This window comes from Pongo pygmaeus, chromosome 1, assembly GCF_028885625.2.
Source record: "Pongo pygmaeus isolate AG05252 chromosome 1, NHGRI_mPonPyg2-v2.0_pri, whole genome shotgun sequence".
NCBI lineage: Eukaryota > Metazoa > Chordata > Mammalia > Primates > Hominidae > Pongo > Pongo pygmaeus.
In genome coordinates, this window is record NC_072373.2 from 225,323,203 (window position 1) to 225,341,762 (window position 18,560).

General features: G+C 50.3%; 1 protein-coding gene across 21 annotated transcripts in view; it reads left to right on the forward strand.

The window, feature by feature from the left end:
- NPHP4 (nephrocystin 4) overlaps window positions 1-18,560 on the forward strand; it is a 126,707-nt gene that overhangs the window by 91,856 nt on the left and 16,291 nt on the right. For all 21 annotated transcript variants that reach the window (XR_010125337.1, XM_063659931.1, XM_063659966.1 and 18 more), the window contains 2 exons: window positions 11,299-11,459; window positions 14,875-15,055. Coding sequence is in view for 20 of the 21 variants with exons in the window: in XM_063659931.1 (XP_063516001.1) it covers window positions 11,299-11,459; window positions 14,875-15,055 (342 nt within the window). In the remaining variant the exon portion in view is untranslated. The remainder of the gene's footprint in view (window positions 1-11,298; window positions 11,460-14,874; window positions 15,056-18,560) is intronic.

Consider the following 18,560-nt stretch of genomic DNA (forward strand, 5'->3'; position numbering starts at 1 on the left):
GAGAATCGGTATCAAATCTAATTTTATAACTTTCTCTGGCCATAATGCCACAAGATCAGAAGTCAGTCACTCCCTCCCCTGCAACCACTCTGAACTGCTTTTTTTTTTAAATTTTAAAATGTGCTTCTAATTATTCCATGAGTCAATGAAGACCTCAAAATAGAAATGCCTGATTATTTAAAACTGAATGACAAAATAATATTGCATATCAAAACTTAGGAGATGCAAGTAAAATTGTAATTACAGGGGAATTTACAGTTTTAAATGCCTATGTTGGTGAAGAAGAAAGGTACCCTTTAAGATATTGTTTTGATTGTTCAACTTAAGAAGTTTGGGGGAGAAAGACAGAACAAACCCAGTAAAAGTAGAAGGAAAAAAATTTGATGAGTGTAAATGCTTAGAAGACAAAACAATAGAACGGGTCAGCCAAACAGTTGGGCACCAGGGTCACCAGGTACAACAGGGCATGCTTCTTGTTTCCTGTCCATGGGCACCGTCAGTCAAGAGAGGCAGATGGCGGAGATGAAAGTATCACTTTCTTTATCGTGCATTTATTCATGATAAAGAGGGTGTAGGACTTGGTTGGTCTGAGAGCTAGCTGTGCCCACTGGCGCCAGCCCCTGATGTGGATGGCCTTTGATGCAGGTGGAGGTTGGCCAGACAGCAGCAGGCTTTGCACCTGGGGTGAGCCCTCGCCTCTCTGCATGCCTGGAAGCACATCTCGGACTGTTGCATTCTCTCCTGTGGGCAGATCTGAAAAGACGAGAGTGGGGAGGAGGAGTGAGCAGCCTAGTTAGTTAGTCTATTCCCCATCCCCAGTCAGTTGAGCTGCTCTCGCCCTGAGAGGCGTGGGGGCTGGGCTCAGAGGCCACAGGAGGCTCCTTTGCATGGAGGTGTGAGGCCAGGGAAGGACGTGCTCCTACAGCATTTCCAGGGTTTGGTTTTCTCAACTCACTGACCTTCATCATTACGTTTATGGCCAACCAGGGGTGTGGCCTTTGTCTTTGGGGGAGGGGGCTGGTCACCACCAGGGCGGTTCCAACCTTCCTGAATCACTTCAACTAAGCCAACTACCTTTCCTTTTTCAGTCCTCCTGAGGCCTTTGGTAGACAGTCCAACTGATGTCCCCAGAAGGCTGTAAAATGGATCAGATTAATGCGTTTGTCTCAAGGCTCCTCTGTACCCACTGTTGAACACTTATTCCCTACTGTTTCTCATTCCAAATTCCATCCAGTCATTTTATCCAGCACAGCTCATCAGAGGCTCTGCAGTGAAGTTAAACGATAGCGTTGAGATCATTCAATAAAAAAGGCCAACCACTTAGAGATGCTCCTGACTTGAATATAAACCCCTTTCCATGATGCATTTCCCAGAGAGGAATTAAAGTCCCCAAATTAAATTTCCTTGCAAGTTGAAGTCCAAAGAAATGAAACTCCAAAATCAAATTTTTCTTGTCATTATGAATTAAAATTCACAGTCCAAAATTCTTAAGTTGAAGTCCAAAGAAACCCCACCCGACTGATTTCAATTTCTTACGTAGCTGAATCTCTGCCTGGGTAGGTCTGGGCTTCCTTCAGCAGTCACAGCTTGCGGGAGGGTTCTCTCTGGACAGGCACGGTTCCCTAGGGCCTTGGGAGTTGCATCAGTTCAGGACTGAGCCTCTCATAAGCCTCACTTAAAAGATATTTTTTGTTGTTGTTGAACTATAACATGCGTACGGTAAAGACACAGAGTGCCAGTGCATGGTTCTATTATTTTTAAAAATTAATAATTTTATTTTTTTAGATCAGTTTTAGGTTTACAGAAAAATTGAGTAGCTGGTACAGAGAGTTCCCATAGGACCTCCCCCAACCCCAACAGTTTCCCCTATTATTAACATTTTGCATTGATGTGACACATTCTTTTTTGTTTTTTTGGGGTTTTTTTTGAGACAGGATCTTACTCTGTCACCCAGGCTGGAGTGCAGTGGCACGATCACAGCTCACTGCAGCCTTGACCTCCTGGGCTCAAACAATCCTCCCACCTTAGCCCCCACATAGCTGGGACCACAGGCATGCACCGCCATGCCCAACTAATATTTTTTTGTAGTTTTTGTAGAGATGGGGTTTTGCCATGTTGCCCAGGCTGGTGTTGAACTCCTTGGCTCAAGTGATCCTCCTGCCTCAGCCTCCCAAAGTGCTGAGATGACAGGTGTGAGCCACCATGCCTGCTGGTGTGACACATTTGTTACAATTGATGAACCAGTATTAAAAATTATTATGAACTAAACTCATAGTTTACACTAAAGTTCATTCTGCATTATACAGTCTGTGATTTTTGACAAATACATGACATCATGGATCCACCATGATGGATCATACAGAATAGCTTCATCGCCCTACACCTCCCCTGCGCTCCACCTATTCAGCCCTCCTCTCCTCCCCTGGCACTACTGTTCTTTTGACTGTTTCCATGTTGCCTCTTCCAGAACGTCATACAGCTGGAATTATATAGTATGTAGCTTTTCAAAACTGGTTTCTTCCCCCCAGCACTGTGCATTTAGTTCCTCCGTGGCTTTTTGTGTCTCGCTCACTCATGTATTGGATTGCTGAACGATACTTCATTGCATGTATGTGCCACAGCCTATTTTTCCATTCACCTCTTGAAGGGCATCTTGGTTGTTTACAGTTTTTGGCAATTTTGAATAAAGCTGTTAGAAACATTTGTGTACAGGGTTTTGTGTGTACATAATTTTTCAACTCACTGGTAAATACCAAGGAGTGTGGTTGCTGGATCATGTGGTAAGAGTATGTTTAGTTTTGTTAGGAATCACCATACAGTCTTCCAGAGTGGCTGGGCATTTTGCATTCCCACCAGCAGTGAATGAGGATTCTGGTTGCTCCATATCCTCACCAGCATTTGGTGGTGTCAGTGGTTTGGATTTTAGCTGCTCTAGCAGGCAGTGCAGTGGTGTCTTGTCGTTGTAATTTGCAGTTCTCTAGTGACATATGATGTGGAGCACCTTCTCATGTGCTTGTTTGCCATCTGTGTATCTTCTTCCATGAGATTTCTGCTCAGATACCTGAACAGATGTCTTTTTATATTTTGGATGCAAGTCCTTTATCAGATACGTATTTTGCAAAAGTTTTTTCCCTATCAATGGCTTGTCTTTTTATTCTCTTACCAGTATGTTTGGCAGAGTGAAGTTTTTCATTTTAATGAAGTCCAGCTCATTAGTTATTTCTCTCATGGATTATGCATGGGTTGTATCTGAAAAGCCATCTCTGAGGTCACCTAGATTTTGTTCTGTGTCATCTCCTAGGAGTTGTATAGTTTTGTGGTTTACATTTAGGTCTGTGATCCATTTTGAGCTAATTTTTATAAAAGGTATAAATTTTACCAAGTGAACACATCTGCATAACCACCTCCCAGCCCGGAAGGGGCTCTGGAACAGGATGCAGAGGCCTCCCTCACCACAGTCCTTCACCTCCCCCAAGAGAACCACCCTTCTGAATTCTGCCACCGTAGATCAGTTTTGCCCTTTTTTGGACTTCGGTGGGATCATGTTTTATGTTCTGTTTTGAATCCCACTTCTTTTGCTGGCCTCTTGTCTGTGAGGTCCCTGTTCTGTCTGTAGCAGTAGCATTTCCGTTCTCCTGGCTGTAGAGAAACCCAGTGTCTGGTGATTCTGTGATGCTTCTCCATTCAAATAGGCATTGGAATGGGTTCTAGTTTCTGGCTCTTTTGCATAATGCTGCTGCGAGTGTGCTTTTGGCGCACACGGCCGTTGTGTTAGAGATATGCCTGGGAGTGAATGGGTGGGTTGTGGAGCAGCACCTGTTGTTAGGTTTAGTGGATCTGCCAAGCAGGTTTCCCTTGTGCTGCTCCAGCTTCCACATCCATCAGCAGGAGACCGGCAGCCCAGACAGCGCTATGTCCTCGCCAGTCACATGGTGATCGCTGGTTTTCTTTGTTTCTTTGAACTATCCTGATGTAGAGGCATCTCGTGGTCAGAGCTTCCTTGATGATACTGAGTGCCTTTCACAGGCCTGCTGGCCTTAGGGGTATCATCGTTCATGAGGCATGTGTTCAGGTCCCCTGCCCATTTTCTAGTGTGTTGTCTCTGTGTGTGTGTGTGTGTGTGTATGCGTGTGTGTTTGAATTGATAGGCATTCTTTCTGTATCCCGTCACCAGAGTTAATAGGACATGTAAGATTTTAAAGCACTGGCCCCATACCCACCACATTTAGACAAGCCAATTCCCAGCCCTGAATAGTTGTCCTAAGGAAAATTATGTTCTCAGAATCCAAAATTTGATATTGCCACAGACTCAGGTGTCTGAGTGAATGCAGGTAGATGGGAGAACGCCTTGGTTCCAGCTTCCCAGGCCTTTGCCATGTCCCAATCAGGAGGAAGAACCACTCAGAGAGTGGCATCTGAGATGTGGCTGTCTTCCTGGCAGAGCCGCTAGGGGGCTCGTGCCACGGCCCTGCACGCTGGTCCTCCTGAACTGAAGCTTCCTGCAGCCACACCCGTGAGCCTGGAGGAGCCAAGGAGCCCAGGGCTCCTGAGAGAGGTTTTTTCCGTTTTTGGGTGTTTGGAGCTGTGAATGGCCTTTCTTCTCATCACCTCTTCTTCCTGCACCTTTCGGGGGGCTCTGCCAAGGGTGTGGTCTCCCCTGCGTGCGTTGGTTCCCTCCTTGGCCCTGGGCTTCGTGTCTTCAACCCTTTTTGTTTTCTTTGCTCCTGTGCTGGCCTTTTGCTTCCTAACATGCTCCTCTTGGTGTTTTTATCTCGTGGGGCCCTCCTCAGTGTGAGAGCTGAATTAATTGAATTTGGATCAGCCAAGAGCATCTGTTCTTCCGAAGAACACGGTCCATTTCCTCTCCCTGGGCTGTCCCAGCCGAGAGGCCTCTCCATCAGACCAGCCTCCAGTCCTGCTCCGGGCCACCTAGCACAGCCTCGCTGTCTCTTCCTTAGTGGATCTCCTCTTTCCCGGGCCTTCTGCGAGAGCCCTAATCCCATATGTCCCCACCTACAGAAACCGTGCTGTGTTTCGGAACGTTGCTGAACTGTTCATCTTGAATTATTCGAAAGTAAGTTGTAGACATGCATGGTAACACTCTACCTCTAAATAAGCAACATGCATCTCTTAAAAATAAGGGCACCCTTTTATATACGTGCAATTCTAGTATCACATTTAAGATAACACAAATATCATAGTACCATTTCCCCATTTGTCCCCCGTGTATATTTTTTTGATCTGGGATCCAGCCGGGGTTCCTGTATTGTATTTGTAATTATCACTTTAATCTCGTAGTCGCCTGCATTCTTTTCCAGTGACACTGGCTTTCAGGAGAGGCCAAGTGAGCTGTCTTGCAGAACGTCCCGTGTTCTGGGCTTATCTGGTTGCTTCTTCATGTTGTTGAATTTGTTGCTTTATCCCCCGTGGTTCTTGAACGCCAGGAGTGAGGGCTGAAAGTTGGTTGATTCTGGATCTCAGCATGAACACTTCATTGTCAGTGCCATGTACTTCACAGCCCAACACCTCAGGAGGCGCGAATGTGAGACCATCTCATTGTTACGATGCTGATTTGGTCGCTTGGTTAGGGTGCCCACCCCCAGGTTTCTCCTGTAGAAAGAGAGTTTTTCTCTTTGAACTGACTGAAGAATTCTTGGCGCCATTTTTTGGCTTCATGCAAATATCTGGTCCCCAGCAACCTTCCACCTCTTGTTTTAACACCCTGGGCTGAGCTTTGCTTGCGTCAGTTATTTAAGTGGTGTTTTTGAAATGGTAATTTGTCTAATTCTATCATTTGGTCGGCTCTGCCTTTATTAGCTCACATTCTTTGTTAAAAAAGAACTTCCCCTACCGACAAGGGATGAACTACATATATGTGCTCCACAAAGACAGGACAAAGGTTTAATTCTTTCCTTTTAATTGCTGGTTTTCAGAGTGAGAAGTCGGTGGAATAGTTAGCCAAGTAGTGGCGATCCCAGCGTTAGGTGTCCGGCTGTTTTGCTTTGTCTTTGGAGCGTGGCTGTGGTCTCCTGCACCTTCATTGATGCGCGGGGTTGCACTCATTATTATTCCGGGAGCCCTTCTGGCTTTTCACCGGCTCTGATTGGACTTTGAGCGCGTCCTGCTTTCTGGAGCAGTGCCGGTTCCAGGCTCATCTTGTGCTCTCCCTGCTGCCAGCCAGGGCCCGTTTCAACTTTCAACCATGTAAATATTTCATGTTGGATGATGTGGATGGATGTGGAAGCTGGTGCAGCATGAGGGAAACCTGCTTGGCAGATCCACTAAACCTAACAACAGGTGCTGCTCCACAACCCAGCCGTTCACTCCCAGGCATATCTCTAACACAACGGCCGTGCGCACCAAAAGCACACTCGCAGCAGTGAAAGGCTTTGAAGCAAGAAGACCCAGAATCAAAGCACCCCATATCCTGATCTCTGAAATGTTATCCCCATTCAGGCAGACCAGGCTCCTCAGAGAAACCGGGAAAATGTAAAACGTGAGTTCATGTTGATCTTCCTAAGTCAGATTTAGAATTTTTCTCATATATTTCCTTGTATGTGTCTTACACAGAAAATCATGGTTTCTCATCATGTATTTACTTATTTATCTTTCCTAACAACATATAGAATGCATTTTCACAATGACACTGCTGATGTTAATTGTTGACTTAATGTCAACAGTGCACGTCCTGCTGAAGTCAGATTCTTCGCAGCTCCTTTTGGGCTCTGTCCCACCGAGGGTTCAGAATTGGTTTAGTGTGACCAAAAGCCCTCAAAATAATTCTTATCTCCAGTTTGATATTCAATATGATTCATTTGTTTTAATTTTGTTTTCAATTTTATGTTTGCTTTCCTTTTTAATTTTTTTGGACTGTTTACATGGTTGAAAGTTGAACACCATAGCCCAGTGTGTGCTCGGGCCTCCCTGCTTCCCTTATCCCTGCAGGCTCCTCCCCCTGCCCGGCCTCCTAACAGTAACCAGACTTTTTGTTTCTGGCTGATCCTTCCAGTGTTTTTATTGATTTGTTTTTTCAAAAATAAGCAAACATTTACATTTTATTTTCCCTGTATTCTAATTCAGTGGTAACGTACCAAATACACTCTTCTGCTCCCTGCTTTTTTTCAGTTAACGTCATAGCCCAAGTTTGGCTGCACAGACGTCACCTGTGCCCGTTTCTACGGTAGCTGCGTCACGCTCTGTGGGCTGCATAGACGTCGCCTGTGCCCGTTTCTATGGTAGCTGCGTCACGCTCTGTGGGCTGCATAGACGTCGCCTGTGCCCGTTTCTATGGTAGCTGCGTCACGCTCTGTGGGCTGCATAGACGTCGCCTGTGCCCGTTTCTGTGGTAGCTGCGTCACGCTCTGTGGGCTGCATAGACGTCGCCTGTGCCCGTTTCTACGGTAGCTGCGTCATGCTCTGTGGGGTGGTTGTGCTGCTGTTTATTCAGCCGGTCTCCTAATAGACGTTTGCATCATTTCTGGTATTTCGCTATCTCAGCAGTTAGTAACCTTGGTTCTTTCTGGTTCTGGAAAGGGGATTATGGAATCACAGGCTTCAGTGGTGTTGACAGACACTGCCCCACACCCTCTGTCTGGTGCCACCGCCCGGGGCCACTGGCAATCTGTGGGACCGCTGGTTTCCTCCTGCTCGCCGTCAAAATGGGACGTTAATGGGTGGTATTTTTACAGTCCCATAGGTGTGAAGTCCATCTTAATGCAGTTTTTTTGTTTTGTTTTGTTTTTGTTTGAAATGAAGTCTTACTCTGTTGCCCAAGCTGGAGTGCAGTGGCACAGTCTTGGCAAACTGCAGCCTCCACCTCCTGGGTTCGAGTGATTCTCCTGCCTCAGCCTCCTGAGTAGCTGGGACTACAGGCACCCACCACCATGCCCGGCTAATTTTTGTATTTTTTTTTTTAAATTATACTTTAAGTTCTAGGGTACACATGCACAACGTGCAGGTTTGTTACATATGTATACATGTGCCATGTTGGTGTGCTGCACCCATTAACTCATCATTTACATTAGGTATATCTCCTAATGCTATCCCTCCCCCATCCCCCCACCCCATGACAGGCCCCGGTGTGTATGTTCCCCTTCCTGTGTCCAAGTGTTCTCATTGTTCAATTACCACCTATGACCGTTTCTATGGTAGCTGTGTCATACTTTGTGGGCTGCGTAGACGTCACCTGTGCCCATTTCTACGGTAGAGAACATGCGGTGTTTGGTTTTCTGTCCTTGCGATAGTTTGCAGAGAATGACGGTTTCCAGCTTCATCCATGTCCCTACAAAGGACATGAACTCATCCTTTTTTATGGCTGCATAGTAATCCATGGTGTGTATATGCCACATCTTCTTAATCCAGTCTATCATTGATGGACATTTGGGTTGGTTCCAAGTCTTTGCTATTGTGAATAGTGCCGCAAGAGTTAGGAGATGACGGTCCAAGACAAGGCTGCCTTTCCATCTGTTCATTTCTACTGTGTATCTTTCTAAAGAGTTTTAAAGTTTATGTCATATGGGTTTTGCTATTGCTTTGTTTTCTAATTGATTAAATTTTGTGTTTATCTTTACTGTCCCCTCATTTCTCCTTGATTTTTGATATTCTCTACTATTTTCCTTTTTTTTCTGAGCTGCTTAATTCGTTTATCTTAATTCTTTTGTTTGTATGGATATACAAGGATTTAAAGCTATGAATTTTCCTGTGATTACTGCCTTATGATTGTTGATACTGGTAAGTAGTATTTTCATTATTATTAGTTTCCAGAAAATCTTTTTTGATTGTGTTTGCCCTTTGACAGAAAGTTATTTATGAGTAAGTAGTTGCAAGTTTGTTTCTTAAAAAAAATTTTACCTTTTTTTTTTTTTTTTTTTGAGACTAGGTCTTGCTCTGTAGCCCAGGCTGGAGTGCAGTGCAGTGGCGCGATCGCAGCTCACTGCAACCTCCACCTCCTGGGTTCAAGTGATGGGCCTCAGCCTTATGAGTCACTGGGGCTACAGGCATGCACCACTACGCCTGGGTGATTTTTTTGTTTTTTGTAGAGATAGGGTTTCGCCATGTTGCCCAGGCTGGTGTATTCATTTCTAGTTTATTGCATTATGTTAAGAGAATATTGTTTGTGTTATTTCTACTTTATGGAGCGTAGTTTTTTGTGGCCTAATACATGGTTAGTTTTTATTAATGTTCCAAATACACTTGAAAAGTTGTTTTTCCTGTCATTGGGGTGCTGCGTTAAGATCGATCCCTGCACCCTGTACCCCTGCCATCGTGGGAGTTGGCTACTCTGGTCTTCTAGATTGTTACTCATTCATCATTGCCTGGATCTGCCTTTGAATGGAGAGTGGTTAGTTTCTACCGTTACTGTGTTTTCTGTTTCCTCAACCCCAGAAACAGTGAGGATTCCATCCGGGCTGGGGCACGGTGTTTGTGAAGGGGTCATAGGAGGTGGGCTTGGGGGGGGGGGACAGGGCCACTGCCCCTGAGAGTCTTCTTAGTTCAGTTGGAGGCCAGCTTCCTGGACTTCTGAGTGGGGTGGAAATGACACAGGGTGGACTGTGGGGAGCTTGGACCTCAGGGGTGGCCACAGAGGAGCCACTTGTCTCAGCTGGACAGGGAGGGGAGAGGTCTGAGGCTGCAGTGGGTAGAGTACGCGTGTCCCAAACACAGCTCGACCCAATGGGACCCTCTGTCTTGTCTCCTGGGGAGCTCCTTCCAGTGCCCCGCTGGGTCAGCCCCCGTTCTGTCAGCACTGTACCCCAGCACTGCCAGGGCCTTTCAGTGCTACCATTAATTCACTTACTCAGCAAACAAATGACTGCGCCCCTGCCATGTGGGAGGCCCTACACGGGGTAGTGCTGGGAGAACTGGACAAGCAGGGCCCCACCCTTAAGGAGCTCAGGGTCTCAAGACAGGGAGACACTGATCCCAGAGCTGACAGCATGCTGAGAGCTCCTGGAGTGGGGGGCGGGAGCATGCTAGGCACAGGGCCATCCTGGTCTGGGCTCCTCTGACCAGCCTCTCAACTTTCACCCACTGTCCGACAAGCCCCAGTGAGATGCACCCGGTACCTCAGTTGGAAATGCAGAAATCACCCGTCTTCTGCGTCGCTCACGCTGGGAGCTCTCACTGGATGCCACAGTCCAGGCAGGGGGGTGGGGGCTGTGTGGTTGGTCACCTCTGAGGTGCCACACTGGTGACATCCCTGCCCTTGCGTGATGTTAGTCATCAGCTCCTCCTTGGTCTTCGTCCAGATTCCTTATTTGCCTTTTTGCCCCAAGATGCCCCCGTGAGCACCTGCTGCGGCCAGCGCCAGGCCTGAGCAGTGGGTCCTTGCTCCACCCCCTTGGGGCCCACCCTGGGCCCTGCACTCTTCACTCCCCCTAGGTCTCCTGTCCGGACACATTGCCCTCACTCCTTGTCCTCTGGTCTTGAGAAACACAGATGGGATGTGGTCTGTGGTCATCCTGTGGGGCTTGAGGTGGCTGGAGCCTGGGTGGAGAGGACCTGTGGCCATTTTTCAGCCTGGCTTGGGACCTGGCACTGAAGGTGCTGAGTAAACGTTCGCTCCTTCCTCTGCTCATTGGGGGCTGTGGGAATGTTGTCACCGTTATTGACAGAAAGAGAAATAATGTTGTTTTGAAATGCTTCCCACCATTGCTGTTCCTCGAACTTTAACTAAGGATGGTTTGAATGGTATTTTTGTCAATTTAGAATTAATGATAATGTCACTTCAAGAAGATGAAGGCAGGGGCCGCAGTCCAGTTCCCATCTCTTAGCCTGATGACCAGGGCAGACCCCACGGGAGGAGCCTGGGATACCCACGGGGCAGGTGCCGTCCTGCTTTAGGGCCAGGAGAGGGGCTGCTGGGTGTCCCACACACATTTCTAAGCCTGATCTCGGTTTGAGCTTTGCCTGTGTGTGTGAACATGCCAGTTTTGACAGCAGATGTAGACTACATTTTTTCTTAAATTCTACATGCCCAGAATAATAAACTCCCCAGCCAGCCTCATAAGGACATTTGTTCCCATCCATCATAGGCTGTTACAAGGACTTGGTGGAACCATAAATCTTATTTTGGGAGGAGTTTATTGTTTCTATGCGAAAGAAATGTAGTCTTCTGAACATGGCTCTTCATTCTGTTAATTTGGATATTTTATGATGTTTTTGATTAATGTGTTTATTAACTGTAGCTATGACAGAAGCAGAAATTAGTCATCATGACCAGAGCCGAAATCTCTTCCGAGTGTAAAGATGATGAATGACTCCAATTACTTTTGGTCTCCTTTGGGGCCTCTTTGACAGGATCTCCTGGCTTCCAGCTGAGGTACATGGTGGGCCCTGGGTTCCTGAAGCCAGGTGAGCGGCGCTGCTTCGCCCGCTACCTGGCCTTGCAGATCCTGCAGATCGACGTCTGGGATGGAGACTCCCTGCTGCTCATCGGATCTGCCGCCGTCCACATGAAGGTAGCGGCTCTCCGGAAGGACAGGCACAGTGGGTGCTGCGTCCCTTATGGGACAAGTCACGCTCCCAGCATCTGTCTGCTTGGAAAGAGTGGGCACTGTCCTGCATAAGACTTGGTTGGCCTTCTTTGTACACTCATTAAAAATAGTGCTTCATTCTCTGTTTCTTGAAAGGAAAAGATTTTTCACTGTCTGAATTCTATAATGTTAGTTGTTTGCTCAAGAAACTCTTAAGATCAAACTCAGTTATCTATTTCTCCTGCAAACTGACCTACCAGGCCGTGTCACTTCATCTCCTTCCGTGTGGTGAATGTGGTGAGGGCAGGTGCATCAGAGGTGGGTTGAGGATGAATGAATGGATACGCGAATGACTGGGGTGTGCAGTGTGACCTGATTCCTAAGATCAGTGACACGCGTTGTGTTTTTCTCATTCTAATGAAAATTAGCATCTCTTTTACTAATTGTCCTTTTCCATTCTCCTTGTATACTAAAACCTAAACCCATGGATTCTTTCACTCGTCCTCCCTGGGATTCTTCCCAGGACTTCTCCATTGTATGAAAGGGACCCCATGACAACTCTTGGGTCAAGGACTGGGGCCAGTTTCACACACTACCATGGTGTCCTGAGACTTCTCCTCTCAGGCCATGGGGCGGAGCTGGGAGAGGATGTGGCATCATTATTGCAGCCCCTGAGTCTCTGAGATTTCCCAACTTTTCTTGAGTGCCACATAGCTGCTTTCCTCCTGGATTCCTGACACGGCTGAACCCCTGGGCTTCCTATCTTAGCCTTGTCCTCTCCAGCAGCTGCTGACCCCTGAGAAGCATGGCTCCTCTGCTCCTTCAGCTGTGCTGTGCTCTCGGGGTGGGGGGATGTGGGGGTGTGGGAGTTTTTCCAGCTGCTCTTCCTCTGAGGCATGGTCTGCTCTTGGCTTCCTGTGTCTGACCGACTGATCCAGGCTCCATCCCACCTCCCTGTGACTTCTAGAGGAGGGGGATGCCCCCCAGGGTGGTGGGCTGTGCACAGAACGTTCAGGGTGGGGTCTGCAGTTGGCAGGGACTCCGCAGGGCTTGGCTGCTCTTCTCATGCCTCACCCTGGCCCTCTGTTCCTGTTGGGATCATGGCATGGGCCCCACAGAGTCATCGTGGCCCTTGCTTGTCCATCTCTCATGCTGGCTTTGGTGTCCCAAGGGGAGGACTGGGTGTTGATACCACAGCATCTCTAGCACAGGCCTCAGCCCCAGCAGGCTCTGCATGGTGGAGAGGCGTGAAGGAGGCAGGCAGTGTGGGAGGCAGAGCCAGGTCCCGCTGGGCACATGTGGGGCGGCAGTGGCTCCCCCGTCATGCCCAGCCGAGCCTTGTGCCCCCTCTTTGCTGTCCCACCTGGAGACGGAAGCCATTTGATCTCCTCCTACATGAAGAGCCCCTTAAACAAGTGCCGTTACGCTTATTGACATAGACTTGAATAAATTAAATTTAAAGCTTCACTTTTCTAAAATAAAATCTTGTAACTTTAAAACTTAGGTAGAAAACATGAAAAACTGAGATGAACAGAGAGAATCCTCTGGACTCCAGATCCTGGGAGAGTTAGGATGCTCTGGTTAGCCTTTGGTGGACTTACTTTCTGCAGGCGGGGCCAGCTTTCATCTTGTTTGAGCTCTTCCTGTCGCAGGTCGCTACAGTGGCTTTTCCTTCTGCTAATCACGGCTGTGGACTTCTTGAAGTTCAACTTTACCCCCATCTTCTAGCCGATTTCCTGGGGGTGCTGGCCGTAACACGTTGCTACGGCGATGAGAAGAGTTTCCTCCAAGGGACGGACGGCTCCTGTGCTGCCTTCAGTGTGACCCCCAGCCCAGCCCTGGGGCAGTTCTGTTTTTATCCTCGTTTCTGGTGGAGAAAACAGAGGCCCAGGGTCACGCTGGTGATAATCAGGGCAGAGTCTTAGCCTAATTCTGTCTCTGGAGCTTGTGCTCTTTACCATCCTCTTCTCCCTAATGACATGTTCCCAGAAGTAGAATTCTGATGGCGCCACCGTGAGGGCCGCAGGCGTGCAGAGCCAGATGGGGGTTTGGCCCGAAGGCTCAGCCAGGCCTGCACTTCCTGAAGACAGAGGGCACTGCGTCCCATGCCCTTGGCTTCACAGTGCGTCAGCCTTGAAACCAGTCGCCACTGGCCATTTTGATAATGATTTGGGAGGAAAATGGTCCCTTGTTTTCATTCGCATTTCCTTGCCTCCTGGAGAAGCTGACATGGTTTCTTGTATTTGTTGGCCGTTCTCCAAAGGAGACTTCTCATATCTTCTCAGTCTCACACTGACTGAGGTTCCGGAATCATCGATGTCTATGCGGTGATCGTATGCAGTGTAGACGAGTGTGGCGAAGCGAGCAGGGTCTGCGGCAACCGGAAGCCCCAGACCCACAAGGGAAGGGTCAGGTCTGGCGTCTCACTCCCAGAGACAGGCACTTTTGTTGCTGTAGAAATTGGAGAATTACAAAATCAGGAACCTCATCTGCTCCCACACTGCTGCTTATGTGAGAGGAAGCACCAGAGCAGAGAGGGCACACGGGGAAGAGTGTCCCAGCCATGCCTGGGGCACAGCCGTGAGGCCGTTGTCATCCTCCACACGCCTCACAGCGCTGGTGTTCGGGCAGAGTACTGAGCCATGGGATCTGATCAGCAGAAGAGCCCGTGGTCAGAAAAGTCCTGCTGAGGCCCTGCTGGGTCTGAAGCTTCCTGCTCCCATCCTGCCCCGAGCAACCTCGGCCTGGCATGCAGATCTGGGTCAAACCCCAGCCCAGGGCTCCCGGCGGGCCCCTCGTGCCCCATGGCCCCTCTCTGGGCCCCACAGGCCCCTACCCCAGCCATGCTCCCTGGCCCAGGGAGACGGGAGAGGCATTGTACCCTGTACCCTGTGCCCTCGGCCTGGCCTGCCTCCCTGGCCTTCTCTGCCTCCCCTGCCCTTTCTGTGCATGGCCTGTCTTCCTCCTGGAGTCCCGTTCGGGTTTCCGTCCTGGATTCCTCGCTGTCCCAGACATGCTTGGCTAAGAGTCCTTTGCGTTGCTTGGCTGCCCTCTTTCCCGCTCTTGCTTCCTGTGGAGGGGAGGATCCTCCAGGGCAGCTGCCAGACCCACTTATGCCTTCCCAGGGCCCAGTGGTATTTATTCAGTGGGTAAATCCAGTCATACTTTACTTAAGACTTTGTGAAAAAGACCCCAGTAATAAGGACTCCTGCTTTAAGACGTTGGCGCCTGGCTCGCCACCCCCTCACCCCCCAACGTGGCTCAGGGTCTTGTCCTGTGCACACCCTCTCCCGCCCACAGTGGCTTTCCTGGTGGGTTGGGGAGCAGCCTCCACCTGCAGGGCGGGTGGAAGCAGCCCAGGGCCGGCTCCAGCCTCTGAACGCACTTTTCTCCTCTGCAGCATCTCCTCCGCCAAGGCCGGCCGGCTGTGCAGGCCTCCCACGAGCTTGAGGTCGTGGCAACTGAATACGAGCAGGACAACATGGTGGTGAGTGGAGACATGCTGGGGTTTGGCCGCGTCAAGCCCGTCGGCGTCCACTCAGTGGTGAAGGGCCGGCTGCACCTGACCTTGGCCAACGTGGGTAAGAGTCCCCAGCCTTGTGCCATTTCTCCAGCGGCCACCCAACCCCTCTGGTAGAGTGTGGGCTCCCTCGGGCAGGGGCCACATCATGGGCTTCACGGGCCCAGGAAGAAACTGGCAGAATTCTCACCAGCTTGGCCATGGAGCCTGTGTCCTCGGCCGCTGAGTCTGTCCTGGACCCAGTTGTTTGCATTCTGAATTTCTGATTGGGGTTAGAGGTCATCAGTCATCTTGGGCTCTCCTGCATGTTGTTGTTTGTTGCTATCCCTGGAGGATCTCCGGGACAGTCCTCAAACAGTGACCGGGTTCCGGGAGAGACTTCCCTGTGCCTCATGATGGAGGACAGACAAGGAAAGTGTTCCCAACATCCCTGCAGCCCAGGAGGAGGAGAATGGAGAGGCGCCCTTCTTCTCGGCCCAGCACAATGACCTTATAGAAAATGGTGCCCTGGGATTGCTCGTTAGAGGGACTGAGCAAAGCCCTGGACTTCACTCCACATCCAGGACTGTGGCGGGTGGGACACGTGGATTGGGTGGCTCAGGAGGGTCCCACCTGGGACGTTCCAGGGGCTTTGACTGAGGCCTCTGCTGGGACAGGGGCTGCTGATGGGACGTCAAGGGACACAAGGCTGGGTGCCTGCCTGTGCGCACCTCAGGGCAGAGGGCTGATGTGGGACCCTGTAGGGCCAGTGACAAGCTCACTGAACCTCCCGAGGGTCCTCTGGAATGTTTGGGATTTTTCAGGGCAGAATTGAAAGCACAACAAAACTAAGCCATGTGATGTTTCTGAAGCTGTGTCTGTCTGCGTGAGATTCAGACTTCTCTGCTATTTTTTAGGGAATTTTCCACTCCTCAGAACCCAGCCTGATTGTAAACCCCAGAGCCCCATGGGCCACATCCACCCGGCGCTGGCAGCACAGAGGTTGGGGGGGCCTGGCGGAGGAGCTCAAGTGCACAGCTCATTAAGTTGGCTTGGAGGCTCTGCCTGCCTGTTTACGAATGTAGATCCGAGGCGGCCTGGAAAATAGACAATATGGACACAGCAAAACTCAATTAGGTTCTGGAGAAATAAATGAGCCACATCTGAGGAGCAGGCATTATTCAAAGGCTCATGCAACTAAGGGAGTTGCAAGGAGCGTTCTGCTCCAAGACCGCGTTGGTTGTTTTTATATTTAATTCTCCAGCCACCAAATGTGCAGTGACTCCAGGTTTTAAAATCTTATCTTCAGAAGAAAGATTGCCTCCATTATATGTTATCTCCAATTGTCATTTTCATACTTCGCCTGCAAGAGAGAGATAAGCTCATAGGAAGGGGAGGCTGAGATAGCCAGCCTGGGAGACTCCGGCGCTGATGGGAGAGGGAGAGGTTTTCACAAAGGACAAATGCCACCCGCAGCACTCTGTGCATCGGTGCAGCGAGCCTGGCTCTCCTCTGTCGATTCTGCATTTTTTGGAAAAAAAGGTGTTATGGCCTTTCTTTCTTCATAAAACTGGCTATTCTGTGGTACAGTAGGCTTCTCTCTGCCAGCAGCGTCGGTGCTGGTCATGGAAGCCTGTAGGTGACCGAGCGGAACAGAGCCTGAGCCTCAGCCTCGGCCTGGATTCTGCTCTGGGACAGCTGCATTCACAGTGCATGTTCTTGTCTGAGGCCACGCAAGGAAACCTTTGCTATGGCTGGGGACACGGGTGTCTGCCAGCTGGGCTCAGGGCCCTGGGACTCTGATGACGGGGAGAGGTCTGCCCTCATGCTTGGTGGCTGCTTCACGCAGGCCTGCTGACTTCCTTGGCAGCCTCTTTTGCACTGTCTTTCTGTCAGCTTTTGTCATCCAGGGACAGGAAGCACCAGATTGCTTTCTTTGATCCCAGTCACCTTGGTTGTGGAGTAGGACGGGGGTTCGGCTGGGAGGTTGGGCGGTGATCTTGGTTGTGGAGTAGGACGGGGGCTCGGCTGGGAGCTTGGGCGGTGATCTTGGTTGTGGAGTAGGACGGGGGCTCGGCTGGGAGCTTGGGCGGTGATCTTGGTTGTGGAGTAGGACGGGGGTTCGGCTGGGAGCTTGGGCGGTGATCTTGGTTGTGGAGTAGGACGGGGGTTCGGCTGGGAGCTTGGGCGGTGATCTTGGTTGTGGAGTAGGACGGGGGTTCGGCTGGGAGCTTGGGTGTTACTTGTGTTCTGTGGCCCTTCCTGGGGGAGGCAGGCGTCAGGACAGATGGCCCCACAGGCCAAGCATCTGTGTTCTCACGGGACATCCTAGGAGAACTGGGTGGTGATGGGTTCTGACAGATGGCCAGGCTGTGGGGTCACACGGTTGGCGGTGGCGGGCTTTGCTCCAGCTGCAGGGCTGCATCGGGAGCCCTGTATGTTTGGAGGGAATTCCCGCCTCTGCAGCAGATGTGTTGGTGCGGGTGTAACCTGTTTCATGGAAGGGGAAGAAAGCCTACACTAATTTAACATCCAAGTTGTGCCCTGATGAAATGCAGTGCCTTTGCTGCTCGTACCCTTCTTGAGTGAGCACGCAAGTGTAAATTCAGCTTACCTGGTTTATTTTCCCATGTGCTCTAAGTATAAATACAGTAAGAGGAAACGGTCATGAAGCCCAGCGGGGTTCCGTGTCCTGCTGGTCCCACCCGCTGCAGCCATTGTCATCATTAGGTGTCCTGCGAGCCTGAGCTCCAAGAATGCTGGTCGCCTGCCCCAGGAGCTGTTTGGACCCAGCTTGGCCTTGCAACACTCTCCTTGATCTCTTAGTACTTCTCAGGGTGGTGCATAGAACAGGCTTAAAATAGACCAGTGCCCACTTCAGTCAGATGTGGGTGGACCAGAGGCCTTGTCTGCGATTCAGGGAACCACTCACTGTCAGATGAAGGTGGTCGAGAAAGCTATGGAGCATTCTGGGCTGCCCCGGTTGTAGGATGAACCCACTGCAGCTCACAGTGAATGGAGGTGCTGGGTGTAGGATGAACCCACTGCAGCCCACAGTGAATGGAGGTGCCGGGTGTAGGATGAACCCACTGCAGCCCACAGTGAATGGAGGTGCTGGGTGCCTGGGAGGCCCCTCCTTCTTGGAGCAGGTCCTCGGGACGTGACAGAGAGCTTGCCAGGACCGCCAGCCCGTGAGCTGCTGCCCCTGCCGCGAATTCCCGTGGGAAGAAACACACACAGCAAGAAGCTGGGGCAACTCTGAGCTTGTGAGTGGGAAACTGAGGCTTTGGGGCTGGTGGCACTTTCTCCTTGTCATGTGGAGGGCAGCGTGGCCCGGAGCGTGAACATCGGTGGCACTTCCTCCTCGTCATGTGGAGGGCAGTGTGGCCCGGAGTGTGAACATCAGTGCCAGTGCCCACAGCTCTGGCCCTGGCACAGGCAGGCTGGGCTGGTTCAGGCTGCTGTCCCTTCCTCGCCCTGGCCTGCTTGTTTGTCTGCCGTTTTCCCACATGAATCTGGGAAGTCTTTGAGGACACCGATCGTGGCTTCTTTGTGGTGGTGTTCGCCCTTGAACCTGGCGCTGTGGT